Genomic DNA, 17,413 nt, shown 5'->3' on the forward strand with positions numbered 1-17,413 from the left:
CAAAGTTCATAAGCCTTGATTGTTTGGAAATCTACTTCCTATTAACATCTCTTTCCCTACAATCATTACCTCAGGCAGGAAAAGAGGGAGGCAGACAGAGGTAGAGAAATTACAGGAAGAAGTCTGAGTGGAGATGAGAGAGAAGGAAGAACAGACAAAATAACATATATTAAGCCTGGTGACATTATATGGATCTTAGAATTAAGCCAACACCAGAAATAAATCCTAAACTTGGATTTTATATTATGATGATGATTATTATTGTTATTATTATTATTAAGACAACACATTGCCTTTTTCCTTAAGGTGGATTGGGTTAGGTTTTCTATCACTAGCAGTTGAAAGAATCCTGATAAAACACTGGGATATTCAACTCTCAAGTTAGTCTCTATTTCTAGGAATGAAATGTCTATTTCTGGAAATAAAACTAAGAAGAAAGGTAAAGAGAGATCCCAGAGGCTCAGATAGAAACCACTTCACCCAGCTAGGGTGGAACAGCAGTAAGCCCTCTCTTACCCACCTGGTGCCCCTTTCTCCTCCCCCAGCCTACACAGCAACACCCACACACCAGGGCTTTGCCAGCCATAAAGCATCACAGCACACAGTATACAACATGTGGCCCTGAGACCAGCATCTGAGCTAAAAGCTTTCCTAGTGTGGCTGTATCCGCCCGGATGCCAGGCTTCTTCCTCCAGATGCATTTGGCTGGAGGTCGCATCAGACATCTACTCTCCATTAGGGTAAGCCACAAGTGGCAGGACAGGAGGAGGAAGTATAAATCATAGGAACTAACTAATGCTCAAGAGAGGTAGGTACCAGCCCAGAAACTGCAGAACTCAAATTATCCCCACCTGCACATTCAGACAGGAGATTGTGTCACAGTTCTTCCAGGCATATGGATTTCTCATGAGTCATCTGTCCCAAAAGAACTGAGAAAGCAAGTGAACTTGACTAACTTTGAAGATAAAATCCAAAACAAGGAGTACAGAATCCCATCACAAAGACTAAGGCATCCTTCCCAGTGAGCAGGACTGCATGGCACAACCAGAAAGATTCCCTCTCCTCCCCTGTCCTCTTCCCTCTGGCTCCCACAGCCCCTTCACTTGAAGATCTGAGCCCCACCCCATTCCATGCAATTCTTCTCATTCTATTCTATCATGTTGCTCTGCTCTGAGACACTCTGTTTCTTCAGCTCATCAGAGAGCAAAATGCTAAGGGAATGAGTAGTTCAAAGATTAACTACCATTTAATGGGCAGAGTTCATATCTTTGGATAAATCTCCAGGCGAGAAGCCAGAGGACTGACCCTGGGAACATACAACCAATCCCCCTGAACTGGAAAGGACATGAGATACCATGTAAATTAAGAGGCATCTTGCAGAGGTGAATGCATTAGGTTTCCCCAAAAGGCCAGTCTTAACTATCTTGCATTGCAAGACTTGGGATAGCAATGAAAAGGTGGGAAATCACATTCCACAACTTCAGAGCTGTTAAAACTATGTTGGTGTTTGATTGCATGAAACTCTTAGAATACTCTCTAGCTTATAGACAACTTCACTACACAGAGCTACCCCACAACTTCAGCGATAGCTGAGAAACAGGAACATGAGAGAGGGCTGAAAAAAGCTCACCCTAAGCTCTCCTTGTGTGCCGTGGGTGTGCAAAGAGCAGGTGTGTGTTAGCAGCTTCCTTAGAAAAGCTGGGTTTGTTTGAGTGGGAAGATACACCCCCAGACTCCCAAAATGCTGGGATGTTCCTGTGATCAGGTCTCCAAGCAGGTTCCTGGACTAGGGCATACTTGTGACTATGTGCCCTTGCAGACTTGTGTCTAAGGCCTGGGCATTGTCCTTCTAGCTGCAACCTAACCCTTCCTAGAACTAAGACATATCCTGTATGTTTGAGTGGCAGAGTGGCCCATATGTAACCATAAAAAGAAGGAATGTCCTTGTCAGTTTGAAATGTAATCAAACAATTCTAATCTTTACTCCTGTTCTCAACAGGAACTCCACAGAGTGCATGGCTGCACAAGTGATGTTGAGGTGGGTTAATACCTCAGAAGAAAAAATAGTTAGCATGCTTGTTTGTTCTTACCAGGGAAGGAACTCAGGGAGATAAGCAGGAGAGGAGGATCCTATGGTGGGAGGTGAACGAAGCTTTGATTCTTAGCCGTTGAGTATCAAAGTGAGAAAGACAAGAGGCCATAAGCAGAAAAGAACCAGAACTTCATGAAGTAGCTATAATCCATAGTTAGAAAACCACAAAGAGGGACGTTCAAGCACCTTGAGTATATTCCTGTGACACTGACATTGTGATAGTGAAGAAAATCCTTGGTAAATGACAAGGGTAATAACTTCTCTCTACTCACATGACACATACTGTGAAACTGAAAGAGGCATTGCCTTGACGTGCATTGAGACCCTGGGATAAATATATTCTAGAAGTCCAAGGAAATAACAGCAACACAAGTGGAATGATCCTCCTTTAGCTTAAAAGGAAAACTGGAGAGTGTTACTGACATCCCAAAATAATTCTTTACTTTGTTGGAGCAGGTCTCTCCTGTGTATCTAAAAAGTGATTTGCTTTCCAGATAACCTTATCAGGAGCCCATCTTATGCATAAAGCAAGATGCTGCCTAATCTTTTTTCTGGGAGATATGTGAAAATACATCACAAATAAATACAAGGTTATACAGTGATGCTGATGTTAAATATAACCATGATATCTGAGATGTGGTCCAGAAACATCCTGCTTCTTGCTAATAGCATCCCAAGACTGAGTGAGGTCAGTCTGTGGGTTTCATTCACAAAGGCAGACAGAAGATTTAGGATTAACTTTAAACTCAACTCTTCATTCAAACCTTTGTTGAAAAATCTTCATCCAGTCTCACAACTCTGCATGCATTCTCCCCATCCCTATAATCTATACACAGACCCCATGCACTGTCCCTCTGACAGCCATGACACAGTTCCTGCCACGCTGAAGCCAAGCCTCCACCTCTGCCTAGGATAGACACCACAACAGGAAGACTTGCTCTCATGCCCCAAAAACTTTCCATGCCCATCCCCATTCGCAGTGACAACAAACAGCACATGGAGAAGCAGCAGAGGTGCTGTGCCCTCATGCACCATCAGCAAAGACATGGACAACCAGCCCAACACATCTTCTGCTTCTGATCCAGCCATGCAAATAGCCCACTCATGGGACCTTCTGGTAACCCAGTGAGTCCTACCTCTCTTTTCTTTTTCTCACTTTCTCCTACCTATTATAGGTGAATGGATGCCGAGACTCACTGATAAAGGCAGGATTTGAGTTAGTTCAACCTGGATTTAAATCCTGGCTCCACTATTTTCTAGCTCTGTGTTTAAACATCAGTGTTCTCATCCCCAAAGTGAGACTATAATAACTTCTTCATGGGAACAGTGTGCATTAAATCAATTAACTTACTCCAGGTCCCTAGCAAAGTGCCTAACTAGAGAAGGTATTGAGCAAATGGAAATGGCCTCCCCCCAACATGCCAAGGACACCAGATTAAGAAGGAAGGGTCCTAAGACATCCTAAATGGCCAGTGCAAATCACAGACTGAAGGACTTTCTACAAAGATACTCCCCAGTGGATGAATCCTCAGCCTTACTCACTTTCTGGTGCCCTACCAGTGACATCAGTGGGAAACAAAACCTGTGCTATCTCTTCTCCTGCAGAGAAGGTACGCATCCACTGCCTGACCATCTGATTCTCCCTCTTTGATTTTGCTATTCCAAAGTTTGTGAGTGTTTCTTGATTTGGAATCAGACTTTTCAAGTTTGACTTGTTTCAGAAAGTTTTAGCCAAGCCATAAAAGCCCTCCTTGTAGAAATTAAACAACCTAAAAAATATCAAATTCTTTAAGCAACTCTTCTTTGACCTCCCTGTCTAAAACTGCACCCACACATCACCACCCCTACAACCACCACCACCACCACTTTTTTTCTCCTCTCTGCTTTAAATTTCTCCTAGAGACCTGAAACGATTTTACTATATATTTTACTTTATCTTTATTTTCTATCTCCCTTATTAAAGGCAGAGATTTTTGCCTGTTTATTCACAGTTGTATCCCTAGTGCCTAGAATAGCTCAGGGTACATGGATAAAGTGCCCGTATGTCCCAATTTACCAGAGAAGGTCTAAATTTAAGCCTTTAGTTCCTACTTAATTATTGATAGCTTCTCTTTTTATTCTCAGAAGTGTCCAACTTCAGACAATCAAATATACTCAGTTGATTAATAATAAATATTTGTTGAAATTAATTAATAAATATGACCAATTTAAGACTTTAATACAACTTGTTAATTCCTGAAACCGAGAGTTCCAACCTGATGTGACTGAAATACACATGATATTTTAAAAGCATGAGAGGAGACTAATCTTTTTTAATGGTCCTGCTTGCAAAATTCTCACAAGGCTGGGCCAGCAAGCACTTTTGTTCTGATATACTCTAGCCATACACAGCTGTTAGCATTGAAAAATTCTAAACTCTCATGCTGTTATTAGTAGCAGTGTCAAGATGAGAAACCTGTAAAACCTTGATCCTGAGAAAACCTGGGAAGCTATGCTTAGTTAACCTCCCTAACCAAACCATGAGAAAGATGAATAGAATTGTAAAAGTATCCTGGGCCCCTGTCCCTGAGACTGCGCATCAGAATGAGGTCGTGTATTAGAAACCAAAAGCTTCTCACTCAACTGCTTGGAAACAGCATTTGGCCTGTGAGAAAGCATCTCAAGATGGAAGCAGGACTTGTGTCTTCTTAGGCTGGGCTGGATTTTTAAGGTCAGGTGGGTAAGTCTGGGGGTTCTGTTTTCCCAAGGGATGGTTCCCAAAACAGAAAGAAAAAGCCCTTGGGCAAAAAGTGGAAGGAAGCCATCCAATTCAGTCTCATAATCAAGGCAAGATGGATGGAACTTGGACTGACTCTGCAGTATGCCCATCTCCGTGCCAGAAACTGCCATAGAAATTAAAATGGGGAGGGTAAAAATCTCCCCCCAAATACTCAGGGATATGACTCAGCCACAGAGACTCTGTAATAACTGTCCTCAACACCAAATTTATTAGACCAAACTTCATCTGAGGTCAACAGGGAGAACTCTGGTTCTTCAGACCCGTTAGCCTACATTTAGGATATCATTAGTTCCTTAAATGGCATCTCTTATGGAGTATAGGCATCCAAAGTATACTCAAAACTCAGGGTCACACCTCCTGAAATGCAAGAAAGCAGCCAAACCATCATCCATGCAGCGCCTCCAGCCTCCACCACACACGCAGGCCTGGACAGAATCCCTGGCAGCCGCTTGAATCAGGGCTGCTCTCCTGGCTGGGTACCTCAGTTTATCAGATCATGGCCCCGCCACCCCCCCACCATGCTGCCTCCCCATGAGATATCCCAAGCATATCAATGGCTTTGGCAGGAAACTTCCATGGAAGTTTAATAACGCCCTCATGGTGGGAGGCAGAGAAAGAAAGGTTAGAAGCAGCCCCCAGCCCATGGAAGTTCCTCTCCAAAGCCTGCAAGCTGTCAGTCTGTGTGTGACTGCCCTGCCCAGCCCCCTGGCCCCAGAAATGAAATCCAGACTCACTGTGGAAGCCGCCGGTGCTGCTAGCGTCTGCCGCTGCCACGACACGCTGAACGGGCCCTTCTGGCATGGCCCTTCCTGACAGTGAACGGGGGAGAGTAGGGAAGGGGAGAGAGAAGAGAAGGGATGAAGGGAGAGGAAGGAAGCATGGGAGGATAGAGGAAGGGAGGAGAAGGGAAGCGAATGGTGTGTCCCTCCTGGCCATAGCCTCCAAACACCTCTCCCACACCACCAGGGAGGAGGGCTGGCTGCAGCAACCCACCTCCAAGACCCTCACTCAGGAGTCCCCCCAGAGACACACTCACAGCTCATCAAACACACAACAACACCACTCCATGACATCAGCTGTCTTCTCTTGTGGGCCACCAAGACCCAACAGGCTTCCCTCCAAGGTCTCAGTTCTATGCCCAACAGGCTAAGCCTCTCAGACAACCACCCACTCTGAAAGGAAGTGGGTTTCATCTAGAATTTTCAACCCCTGAGGTCAAAGAAATAGCACTTTCTCCAAAACTTCTGAGGGAATATTTGTCTTCACTGTGTCCAGTAGAAAATTCCCACATTCACCTCTATTTTTAGGGCTTCTCCTATTCCCTCCCCTGCCTTTCCTATTTGGAAAGAGGTTAGCTAGCTGGATGCCTTCTGTGCAGAGCCTCAGCCCTCTTCCTCCTTGCTGTTCTCCATCTCCATTCAGGAAAAACCCATTTCCCTTGAAAGACCTCTCGAGAAGTTAGAAAAGGGGTACATGAGCTGCCTTAAAGGAGAGACTTATGGTGGCTTTGCAATAGCATTTCTCAAGTGCCTCTCAGGTCAAGAACCACGTGCAAAAAACAAAAGACACAGCTCCTGCTCTCGGTGGCACCAGAGGCCAGGACGCAATGCTGAATGACCCAAAGAAAAAGCAGGTTCACGAAGCAATGCACCCATGTATGCAAACCCATAGGGCGAGGCCAAGGAGACCATCCAGTGAAGATGATGAAAGGGGATTGCTGGGTTCTGATGGTGGTGAGAGATGGACAGAGAGAGAACAAAGAGGGAGATAAGAAAAAGGACAGGTGGGCATCTGGGAAGAGCAGGTGCGATGGGCTGAAGTGTGTCCCCTCCAAATGTTGAAGTCCTAACCCCAGAACCTCAGAATGTGACTGTTTGTGCAGTGAGGTGATTAAGGTAAAATGAGGTCTTTAAGGTAGTCTCTAATCCAATATGACTGGTGTCCTTATAAGAAGAGCAAATTTGGACACAGAAATTTACAGAGAAAATACCATGTGAGGACACAGGGAGAAGGAGGCTGTCTGCAAACCAAGGAGAGAGGCCTCAGAAGGAACCAAATCTGCCCACACTTTGATCTTGGACTTCTAGCCTCCAGAGCTTTGAGAAAATAAGTTTCTGTTGTTGAAGTCCCCCAGGCTGTGGTACAATGCCCTGCAGCCAGAGCTAGTGAACACAGAGTGCCTCATGCAAGTGTGTAAATGAGCAAGTGATGTTGTGGAGCAGGGGACAGAATGGCTGGGGGGAAACTAAGGTGGCTTCCTGTGGAGGGGAGGAGGGAGAACGGCAGAGTGTGTGAGGGCCTGGTAGAGCAGGGTGAGAAATTAATGTTGCAGAGAAATGAGGATTTACTTGAGGCTCTTAAACAAGCAGGGGGAATGGTGAAGTTTGAGGAGCACAGGCAGGACCATCATGAGCCTGAAGGTGTGTGCACAGATACAGCTGTCAGGCGGACCAAGGTGTGGACTAGGGTGGTTCCTGCTAACATGTAAAGAACACATGGCACTGAGGTTGCTGTAAAGAAAGACGTAGCAGGTAGGTGATGTACAGACAGGTTCAGAAATGGCTCCCTTTTGGGGAACCTCCCAAGAGAGTTTTCACGCATGCTAACAGGCTGCAGAGGAGCACTTGGAGAAGCAGGAAGCGGCCATGCGAGTTTTCTTTCTGGCACACCAAGTTTCAAACGCCAATGAACTCTCCAGGGGAGGTTACAGATTAAGCAATCAAAGGAAGGGGAGGTGGAGGCTGAAAATTAAGTTCAAACAGCTTCTGCATAAAAGAGGGAAAGGGACTATAACCACGTGAGTGTGAGAAGTTGCAAAGTAGATGTCTAAAATAGCAGCACCAGAACTTTAAATGAGAGGATGGAGAGAAACCCATGGAAGAGGTAATGGATGGCCAGAAAAGGGAATAAATCACAGAGTAAGGCTTTGCCGAGGCCTTGAACAAGAATATTATGCAGCGGGGGGAGAAAGACTGGGGCAGCTATTAATAATGTCATTCAAAAGATAATTCTAAAAAGATTAGACTTGAGGAAAGACATTTGAATTTGGCCACAATGAGATAATTAGTGACCCCCAAACTGCAGATTCAATGAAGTGGTAAGATCAGAAGCCCAAAAATTAAGACAGAAAATGAAAATTACCTATTTCAGTAGTCGAGGAGACAAATGGAAGTTGGGAGGGGTAGAAAGGTCAAATGAAGATTTTCCTTTAATGTAGAAGAGAGTGTAGATATTTAGTATAGAAAGGAGAGATTTAAAAAAAAAACTTCGGAGCAAGAGAAACATAATCACAAAGAGAGGTGGCTAGAGACAGAGCAGGTGCAGAGGGTGAGGCCTGAAGGAAATGGGAAAGAATGTGGATGTGTGCATTTGCAGATGTGCAGAGGGTGAATTTGGCCTCATATTTCATAGCATCACAGAAATATACACTTCGCACAGTTCCTTGCACATGCATAATAACAAGTGATTAAATCACTGTAGCACTTTGCATTTATCTAAGCAATCTCTATTATAGAGTTAGCTCTTAGAATCTCAGAATGAGAGGAAAGCAAAACTTTGAGGTCATCTACTACAACTTCATGTCTAATGCATGTGCCTCTATAGCATCTCTAAAATGTGGCTATCTGGGTTTGCTGGAAACCCATCAGGGATGGGAAACCCACTACCTTGCAGGGTGGTCCACTCCGTTTTCACCTAATAAAGGTAATGGCACTATGCTTCACCACCCTTGAGTCTGAAACATTCCTACAGTTTTCTAATCTTGCCACCTCTGTAGGTCAGGGGACATGTTACAGAGCCCGTTCATCACACCACAATAATAGAAGACAACCCCCACAGCATCTCTGCACTGAAACCTGGTTTTGTGATTTCTGAGTTTCCCAAACTTTAGTGCCCTTGAACATCATCCCAAATCTATCATTCACCAAGAAGTACATCTGTCTCCTTGTTCATTTCATTTAATGGACATTTATGAAATGTCTTCCACATTCCAGATACAGTGTCAGGCACAAGGGTTATGTGACTGGTGCAATAAGGCATGGATACTGCCCTTACAGAAATCCCAAGCTACTGTGAACAATATGTATTGACAGATGTCCTTTACAAGATGTTTTCACAATAAACACACAGACACAAATCAGTTCTCGCAACACATTTAGAGGTGCTAGAGAAACATTCCTCGTCTCTGACTACCTCCCTTGCTTCTCATAGCCTTTCCTCATCCTTCAGTTTTACTGAATCTGTATTACATTTTGGGACTATGCTTGGCACAAATCACCTTGTTGCTGCTTACTTTACTATTATACTGGAGACCCCAATTCCCTGAATTAAGGTCTTCTTGCTTGCTACGATCACCAGCACTGAGTCACCCCAACTGCTTGTCTCCTTTTCCTTGAATAGCCTTGCCACAAAGCCCTATTAGAAAAAAACATCATGGAACTGGATTATTGTAGGTTTTACACTTCTAACTCTATGTTCTACCTAACCTCATGTATATCATACTATACTGATATGCTCTTTAAAAATTCTATTCACGGGCCGGCCCCATGGCTCACTCAGGAGAGTGCTGCGCTGCGAGCACCACGGCCGCAGGTTCGGATCCTATATAGGGATGGCCAGTGTGCTCACTGGCTGAGTGCGGTGTGGGTGACACCAAGCCAAGAGTTACGATCCCCTTACTGGTCACCAAAAAAAAAAGAAAGAAAGAAAGAAAAGAAAAAACTTCTAGTCACAAATGACCTAAAAATCCTTAAAAAAAAAAAAAAAAAAAAAAAAACTTACTTATGAATTAGAACACTGAATCCAACTCTGCCCTTCATTTATTGTGAAATCTGAGGAATACCCACTAGTCTTTCTGAGCCTCAGCTTACTTGCACGTAAATAGGAATAATCGTGCCGGCCATTCCACCTCGCAGTACTTGGATGGTGATCAGAAAGGAGCTCTAGATCTGCAAGATGGGAGATCAATGTTCTTGTCTTGACTAAATGTGTGGACTTTCAAAACACCAGTTTTTTCTCTCTGGGGCTCAATGGCCTCAAATAAGTGAGTTTGATGGGATGACATCCAATTTCAATGCTAGCTGGGATTTCACAAGTAGCCAGTGTACATAGCTTACCCAAATTTCATCCAGCCATTTATCAAGGGCTGTCATAAACTACTAATGAAAAAAAGAGGTTAATGTGTGTAGGTGAAGAGTCCAATTGGGTGGAGTCATAACCATGTAACAAGTATATGCAAGGAATGCTGTTAATGGAATCAGCATCTGCTTGGGAGCAGAACTCCAGCAGCACACCCAAGTCTTGGGCTGTTCAACTTTTCAAAAAATAAAAAATATGCTTAAAGACACTGCTGGTACATTGATAAAAGCTGACAAAGAATGACAGCACAGAGCTGGTAGCAGAACTGTAACTAAATCATCAGAAACGTTTGCAAAGTGGAAGAGGGGAACCAAATCTACCCAGAAACAAAGTACTTTTTGCTGCACAAGTTCTAAAAAAATAACTGTTAAATTGAAGAGTGAGGGAAAGGCTAGTAGAAGATAATTTAAGATATTGAGATACTAGTACCTTCTATGTGAACTTGGGCAAATAAACCTAAATTAGGTCCAGCAATGCAGGTCCATCTGGCAAATTCCACCCTCTGTACATGATCTTTAAACACAGGTTCATTTAATAAATTCATGCCTATGCCGTATTAGAATCACATTACTTGTGAGAAGCCAAGGTGACGGCATTCCTAAAACAGTCCAGTAGAATCCCTGAATTGACAATACTGAATGGGATGGTGCGTGCCAAGACCAGAAACAGGAAGGCGTAGGTGCCACCAATCCCCTTTCCTACATTCATGGCAGACACCCCTAGTTCATCACCACATGCTTCTCCACTGACCCTAGCTGCAGCCACCAAATTTTTCTCATCACTCTATTCTGCGCAAGGACCACTAGTCAATCAGAACTGGTGCCTAAGGTCTACTTACCACCCCTGGGGCATATCATATTTGGAGTCAAGGCAATTAGATTTACAAGCAACAAAAGAACTCCTCTTTCAGATTTGAAGGCAATTTAGTGACATAGAAAGCATATAGAGACTATAATAATAAAATGACTCTCAAGTATTTGAAAATATAGAAAATACAGTTGGTCGCTTTAAGATCAGCATAAAATGCATGAAAACATGGCCATACATCCAAGGTTGTACGAAAAGCTTGAGTGGCTCTCAGACCATTATGTTCAATTGTAACCTGATTGATGTAGATAAAGAAAGAATATATTGTTCAAAAGGGGCACGGTTGGTCATTGAAGTCTGGAAAAGGGATGGTCTTGGAATTGGATGACGGCATGTTCAAATCCTCCTGGCTTTGGACAGAGGAGAGAGGAGGCTTTAGGCAAAAGACTTGGAATATTTCTGAACCTACTAGGAAGCCAAGGACCTCACTGTCACTCTTTCTTAGTCGGATGTCATAGATTATCTAAACCAGCTGACTCCCTTGCTCTGATTTTTTCCTTTTTAAGCAACCTTCTCATTATGATCAGGCTTCCCACATAGACTAGCTGACTGGGAGTGAATACTTTTATTATATAGCCTTTGAATAATCTGGCCCCCTGTGTGCATTAATAAGTTGTCCTCCTGGCACTAACTCTAGTTTCAGCGGTATTTTAATTATTGTGAGACATTCTCTCAGTCCTTTTCACTGATAAGCAGATGTTTGGGCCGTTGGTGGGAATCAGATCCAGCTGGCTTTCCTTTAGGTGACATCAATGCATCTTCCAGATGTACACACCCAGAGTCCCCACATACTGACCCCTGGTGTCTGGCAGGTGGGAACCCAGTAGGATCCTTAAAAAGCTTAGGCCAGTAGGAGCATTATTTGTTATCCATACAAACATCTGACATAGCACTATATATTTCAAAATTAAGCACTTTTATTAAGCACTTTTCATATAAAATCACTGTGCTAAAAATGGGGTGGATTCCTTTGCCTTCAAGGGAATTTAGCCTTTAGAGAGGTGTAAGACAGACATGTACCCAAATGACTCAAGGATATGAAAAAATAAATACACAGACCAGGAAGTTGGGAATTGGCCCATTGGGTAAGGAAATAACCAACTATAAAAATAAACTGGGCCACAAAGCAAAGGTTCAACCTTGCTATGAATGCTGGATGACTCAATGAGGAGGAGCAGCCAAGGTTATCACAATGATTGGCAGAGTGGGAGAGATGGAGTACCGACCCCTGCTGCTAATCAACTTTGGGACGTTGATGAACTCAGCTCATTTTTTCCAGAGTGCACATGGTTATTTACTAAGCACAGACTATAATGGTGGTAATAGTGCTGTTGATGGTGGTGGTAGTTGTGGTGAGAAAATCAACAGTATTCAAGCCAATGGTTTAAAAATCATTTGCATATTCATTATGTCTGTTATGCATAATAATGAACAGCAACCATCATATTGAAAATGATAGAAGAAAGGAGGTAGGGCTTGATTTAAGCCAGCCTTGTCTCTATTTCCAAGGCCTTAGAGTATATGATCCTGAAGTCTTCCTCTGGGGGACAAGAGGTGGCACATCCTTCAGAAGCCTGGAGAATGGGGCTCTAATTCTGAAGACCTTTGTCGAACATAGAATTCATGGTCCACAGTTATCAAAGTTTATTGTGGAGCTAATAATTCCACAGGGGAAAGCTCTTCCTTTGGCCACCTAGAAGTGCTTTCTCTTTCCTCCTGGGTTTCAAAGACCAACTCCAATGTCTAAATCACTCCTGAAAGAGAGAGCAGCTTTGCTTTTTATTTCCCTGAATTCTCTGAAGTATGCTCTTTCCCCTTTAATTTTAATATCCAGCTCCAAAGACCCATCATAGAAAATACTTTGGCTTATAAATTAAAATTATTTAAGTTTCTTATATGTAATTTCTACCTTATTCACTTACATAGAATAATAGTAGCCATCTATTGAGTGCCTAACAGGTACCAGGCAATTTACATACATTATCTTATTTAATCGCACCAAAGAAGAAATAATTCTTTTTTTTTTTCTCAGATGAGGAATCAAAGGCTTAGAAAATTTCAGTAAATTTCCTAACGTCACAAAGGTGTAAGCAGAAGCTCAGAGATTCAAATGAACATCTGCTTGACTCTAGAGTTAGTAGGTGTCCTGCCCACTTTATTTTGGGCTACCTGCCTCCTTACCTCCAGCTTTGGCCTATGGGGTTAGCTAAGTCTGAAAAAAACAACCAGTAGTAAAGACTGTGTTTTAAATTCTCAATTTCAGATGCTGTATTGACCCAATGCTCGGCTTACTCCTCCTCCTCCTGCTTAGTCACAGACAGATCACTGTCTTGGGCTTTGAGGATTATGAGAGAAAATAATTCCCTACCAGGAGGCAGTCAAGGGAACATAATGTTCCCTTTACATGCAAATATCTTAATTACAGCTAGTAAAGAAGATATTTGTATGGAAATTTATGTATCTTTATATGTTGTATATTCAGTTTGTCTCAGAAAAGAAAATAAAAATAATTTTTAAAAAAAGGCCTTTTGCACTTGAGGAAGGAAACTGGAGCCTGTTAGAATACATCCATCAATGCCCTCCCCAGGAGTGGGGAGAAATGAGTCACTCAATACCAGATTCAACAGCCTCCTGCTGCCTTCTCCTCTACTTTTTTGAGGATGGACTCCGATATAAACACACCACGATAGCAGTCCCTATGAAGACAAGGCAGTCAATGAGAGCTAGCATCCATCCCGAGCCTGCACCAGCTTCACTGACAGAAGAAGACAACAGATTTCAAAACTGCAGAGAAATGAGACCACGTTTAGGAGACCACTGGAAACTGCTCTCAGAAAGAGGTTATTATTTTTTGGCAGGTCAAGGGAGGAAAATATTTTTATTCTGTTGGTTCCCCACCAGTCAAGATACAACCAATGACCATAAAAAGCACAAGTCCGTTTTGGTCACACTGAGCTGCTACTAAGCTTTCCTGTGTGTTACAATGTCTGTTTTATAATATAAACCACGTTTATCTCCACCAAGGATATAGGATGAAATACACTTACCTTGCAGCTGGTAGCATTCTGGATAGACATAACTGAGAACTTCCCACTTCTAAATGAGGTTAAGAATTAGAAAGAAAAAGGTAAATCTTTCACTGATAATAGCTTCCCTTTGCCACAGCTGGAAGGAATAAGGGGGGAATCCCAGGAGATGCACTGGAATAGAGCTAGTAAACCATCTGTCTTGGATGATTTTGATGCCATTCTGTCTGGGGCCACCGGGTGAAATAGATGACATTTAAGGCTCTTCCAGCTTCCTGTTTCTCTAAAATGGAATGATTTGGCATTTGCTCATCTGTTTTAACACTCTAGGGACACAGCATGGACTGGGTTGCCTAAAAGATGCATTTTTTAAAAAATCCGTCCTGACCCTCAATGTCACTGTTGTTTATTTCATGGTTACCATCCAAAACTGCATGAGGCTTTGAGTTCCTGGGCCTTGGCCTTCAGTTCATCTTTCTGAGCCCCATTGAATCCAATGCCATCTCTTCCATCCTCCACTGCTGCCACTGAGGCACAGGATCTCATTGCCTCTTGCCTGGGCCAGTGCAATGACCTGTCTTCACGCTCTCAGCTCCTGGCAGTCCATCCTCCACGTTACTGCCTGATCATTTGTCCTCACACATGGGCTCATTTACACTTCAACAGATGAAAAATCTTCCATGACTGTCCATTGACTATCCAAGTCAAAACAGCTGACCTTTCAAGAGCTACCATGGTGACCCTTCCTTTACAAATATTTCCTTCACAAACATTTCCTTCCACGTATCTTCCATGTTCCCTGTTTGAGCTAGTTGAGTGACACACCAATCTAGATCACTCTCCTGGTTTGCTTGCCTCCATGCCACCTTTGCACCTTTGCTCATGCTAACCCCTCTGACTGGAATACCCTCCTAAAAGTCAATCCACTGACTACCATCCAACCCCTCCAGACCCATGTCATTCCTCTAATTAGACAGGCTTTTGAAATTTGTAGTCATGTTTTGTGTGATTGCCTTCCTATGGCTTATGGTAGAGCTACACATTTTCATCTGGTCTTACATTCCAAGTGAAATTTTAATTGCCTTGGGAACACTGACTGTGTTCTGTTCATCCTTGCACATGGTCAGGGAATTGAACCCTGTCCCCCACACATGGGCCTTGTCAAAGGCAAGGGAATTGGGTATGAGGGGAGGAAATGAGCCACAGCATGGACAAGGTTTAGCAAATGTACAACCTGGATTATTCATCTTAAGGTTGTATAAATGCTCCAACACTGACTCTGCTGTTAAGGAATCTCAAGGTCTTGAACACATCACCAACCTTCTCTAAAGCTCCTCATCTGTGAAATAGAGGCTAATAATCCCTGATCCCTTACTTCTTTTGGAAGGTCTCAGAAGACTCTCTTCTTCTCTAGGAAGAGCACTGAGGGGCTTTAAAAAGGCTGGCTTGAAAACCCAAAGCCCCATGAACAGCAGGTGAAGAGTGCTTGTCCTTCAGCTTACACGATCAACTTACACAATCAACAGGTGAGACACACAGAGGCAGAGGGATTAGATGGGATTCAACAGCAGAGTTAGTCATTTACTGATTTCCAACTGCTACATTCTTGTTGTTATCACTGTCACTATGATATATGGCCACAATAGCTGCCTTAAATCTTAACCTGGGAGTCTGCTGAAGGGATCCCATTGCTGACCCCTACAGGGCATGGACTTCCCTCCACAAAAGTGCTGCAAGAGCCCCGCAACTGGAGGCAGGCAAGTGGTAGCAGAATGGCTTGTTCTTCCTTGTTCTTCCACTCCAACGAGAGCAGTTCTGTGTTTATTCATTGTCTGTCTGTCTGTCTGGATATCTGTTTTATAAGGTTCCATTTGAAAAGAAAAGATTTTACTGCTATAAAAAAATTGTGTTGGAAAACTAAGCATCTAATTCAACTTTATGATTTGAGAGTCAAGAACGCTGATCTAAAGTCAATGTCACCAAAGTAACTAAGTGACTGAACTTGGACCCATTGTTTTAGGCCCCAGTCTAGTAAAGCTGTCAATGCATGTAAGGATGAACCTTAGTACATTCTTCACACTCTCAACTAAGTTCCCATGCAGTGGCAGAAAATAATGCTATTGCCATGTCCAGCACCTATGAGGAGATAAGAAGTCTCAAGACAATGAAGAAGAAAGGCAGGAAGTGCTCACTTTACAAATAATAAACTCAGGTCCTAGGCAAGAAAGGGATTTGTCCCTTATCAGTAGTCATGAGCATAGGCTTCCTGGATTCTAGTCCTGTGTCCTAGTCACCATATTAGCCACTGGCTGCCAAGAGCCCATAAGCAAAGATGGGAGGGTATGCCCCAGGACTGGTATTCCTAGGCCATTATAGGGGAAACACTCAAAATAACATCTTCACCTCATTGTTAGAGTCCAGTTGCTTGCACCTCAACTTCCTGGTCATCATGCCCTCTCCAGGTCATCTTCTGAGCAGATCACTGGATTGTTCTATGGCTTCTATCCTATTTTCACTTCTGTGCTTTTTGGAATGCCTGAGTTGCAGGTTGTTGCCCCTGGCATTACCACCACATCAGAATAAAGTATAAAATGGTCTAGGAAGAATGGGGGTATGGGAGATGAAAGGAAGAATTCAGATAATACCCACCCCAGAAATTCTGTCCAGGTAATTCGCCTGCCCACCAGCCTGATTTTTGGCTGATTCCTCTAAATATCTCAAAGAGAAAGAAGAGGACAGAGCAGAAATTAAGCTTCAGTTACTAAAGTTGATTCAGGTAATATGGAAGGAGCCTATTTGAAAATTAATGGTTGTTCTCTTATTTTATCAGGAAGGGAGAAAAGGGCTGGGATATTCAGCAGCTATGGTCTGGAGTCAAGGCAGTAGTGGAGACTGCTGGAGATGAAATTGGCTTTATTCTTGTACCTTTGGCCACGTCTCCTTTCTGTCCTACAGAAACCATGCCTTAGTCTCACATATTATTTCTCAAAACTTAATCCTATAGAAATTAAAACCTAAAAGAGACCATGGAACCAGAATCCAAACTCCAGATTTTATAGATGAAAGTGAAGTCTCTAATTTGCAACATGGACACAGAGCTGCCATAGATACCAAGGTGTCCTAAATATCAGTCCTGTCCCTCAACAGAATTTTACATTCCAAAATGCCTGATATTTTGTAAACAATTAGTGTGCAGATCCACTGGCTTTAATCAAGGAAACAAGGTTGTAATACCTATAATTAGCATAAATCTATCCCACTCACTTTCTTCCATGTTCACTCCCTCTGCAGCTTTATGCAGCTTAATAGGTCTTAGCATTTAAGTTGTTTTTCGAAACTCACTCAATATGTGCATACCACGGCACCCAGTCCTGAAGCAGACGCCCAGGCAACTAAAGCTGTGAGCACCACCTGGAAGTCTGCTCTGTGGCCATATCTCCTCATTAACACCAGAAAACCTCTCCCACAGCTGAAGAAAAGAGCAAATACGTGCTGTAGGAACTGGGGATCTAA

General features: G+C 43.1%; 1 protein-coding gene across 2 annotated transcripts in view; it reads right to left on the minus strand.

Moving 5' to 3' along the window:
• The window catches only part of NTRK3 (neurotrophic tyrosine kinase, receptor, type 3), a 359,989-nt gene that overhangs the window by 22,470 nt on the left and 320,106 nt on the right, over positions 1-17,413 (minus strand). The window contains exon 16 of one of the 2 annotated variants that reach the window (XM_008566758.1): positions 5,606-5,680. The exons of the other annotated variant lie outside the window; for it this stretch is intronic. Coding sequence (XP_008564980.1) covers positions 5,606-5,680 — 75 coding nt within the window. The remainder of the gene's footprint in view (positions 1-5,605; positions 5,681-17,413) is intronic. 2 annotated transcript variants of the gene reach the window in all.

The sequence above is a fragment of the Galeopterus variegatus genome, unplaced genomic scaffold, assembly GCF_000696425.1.
Source record: "Galeopterus variegatus unplaced genomic scaffold, G_variegatus-3.0.2 Scaffold268, whole genome shotgun sequence".
NCBI lineage: Eukaryota > Metazoa > Chordata > Mammalia > Dermoptera > Cynocephalidae > Galeopterus > Galeopterus variegatus.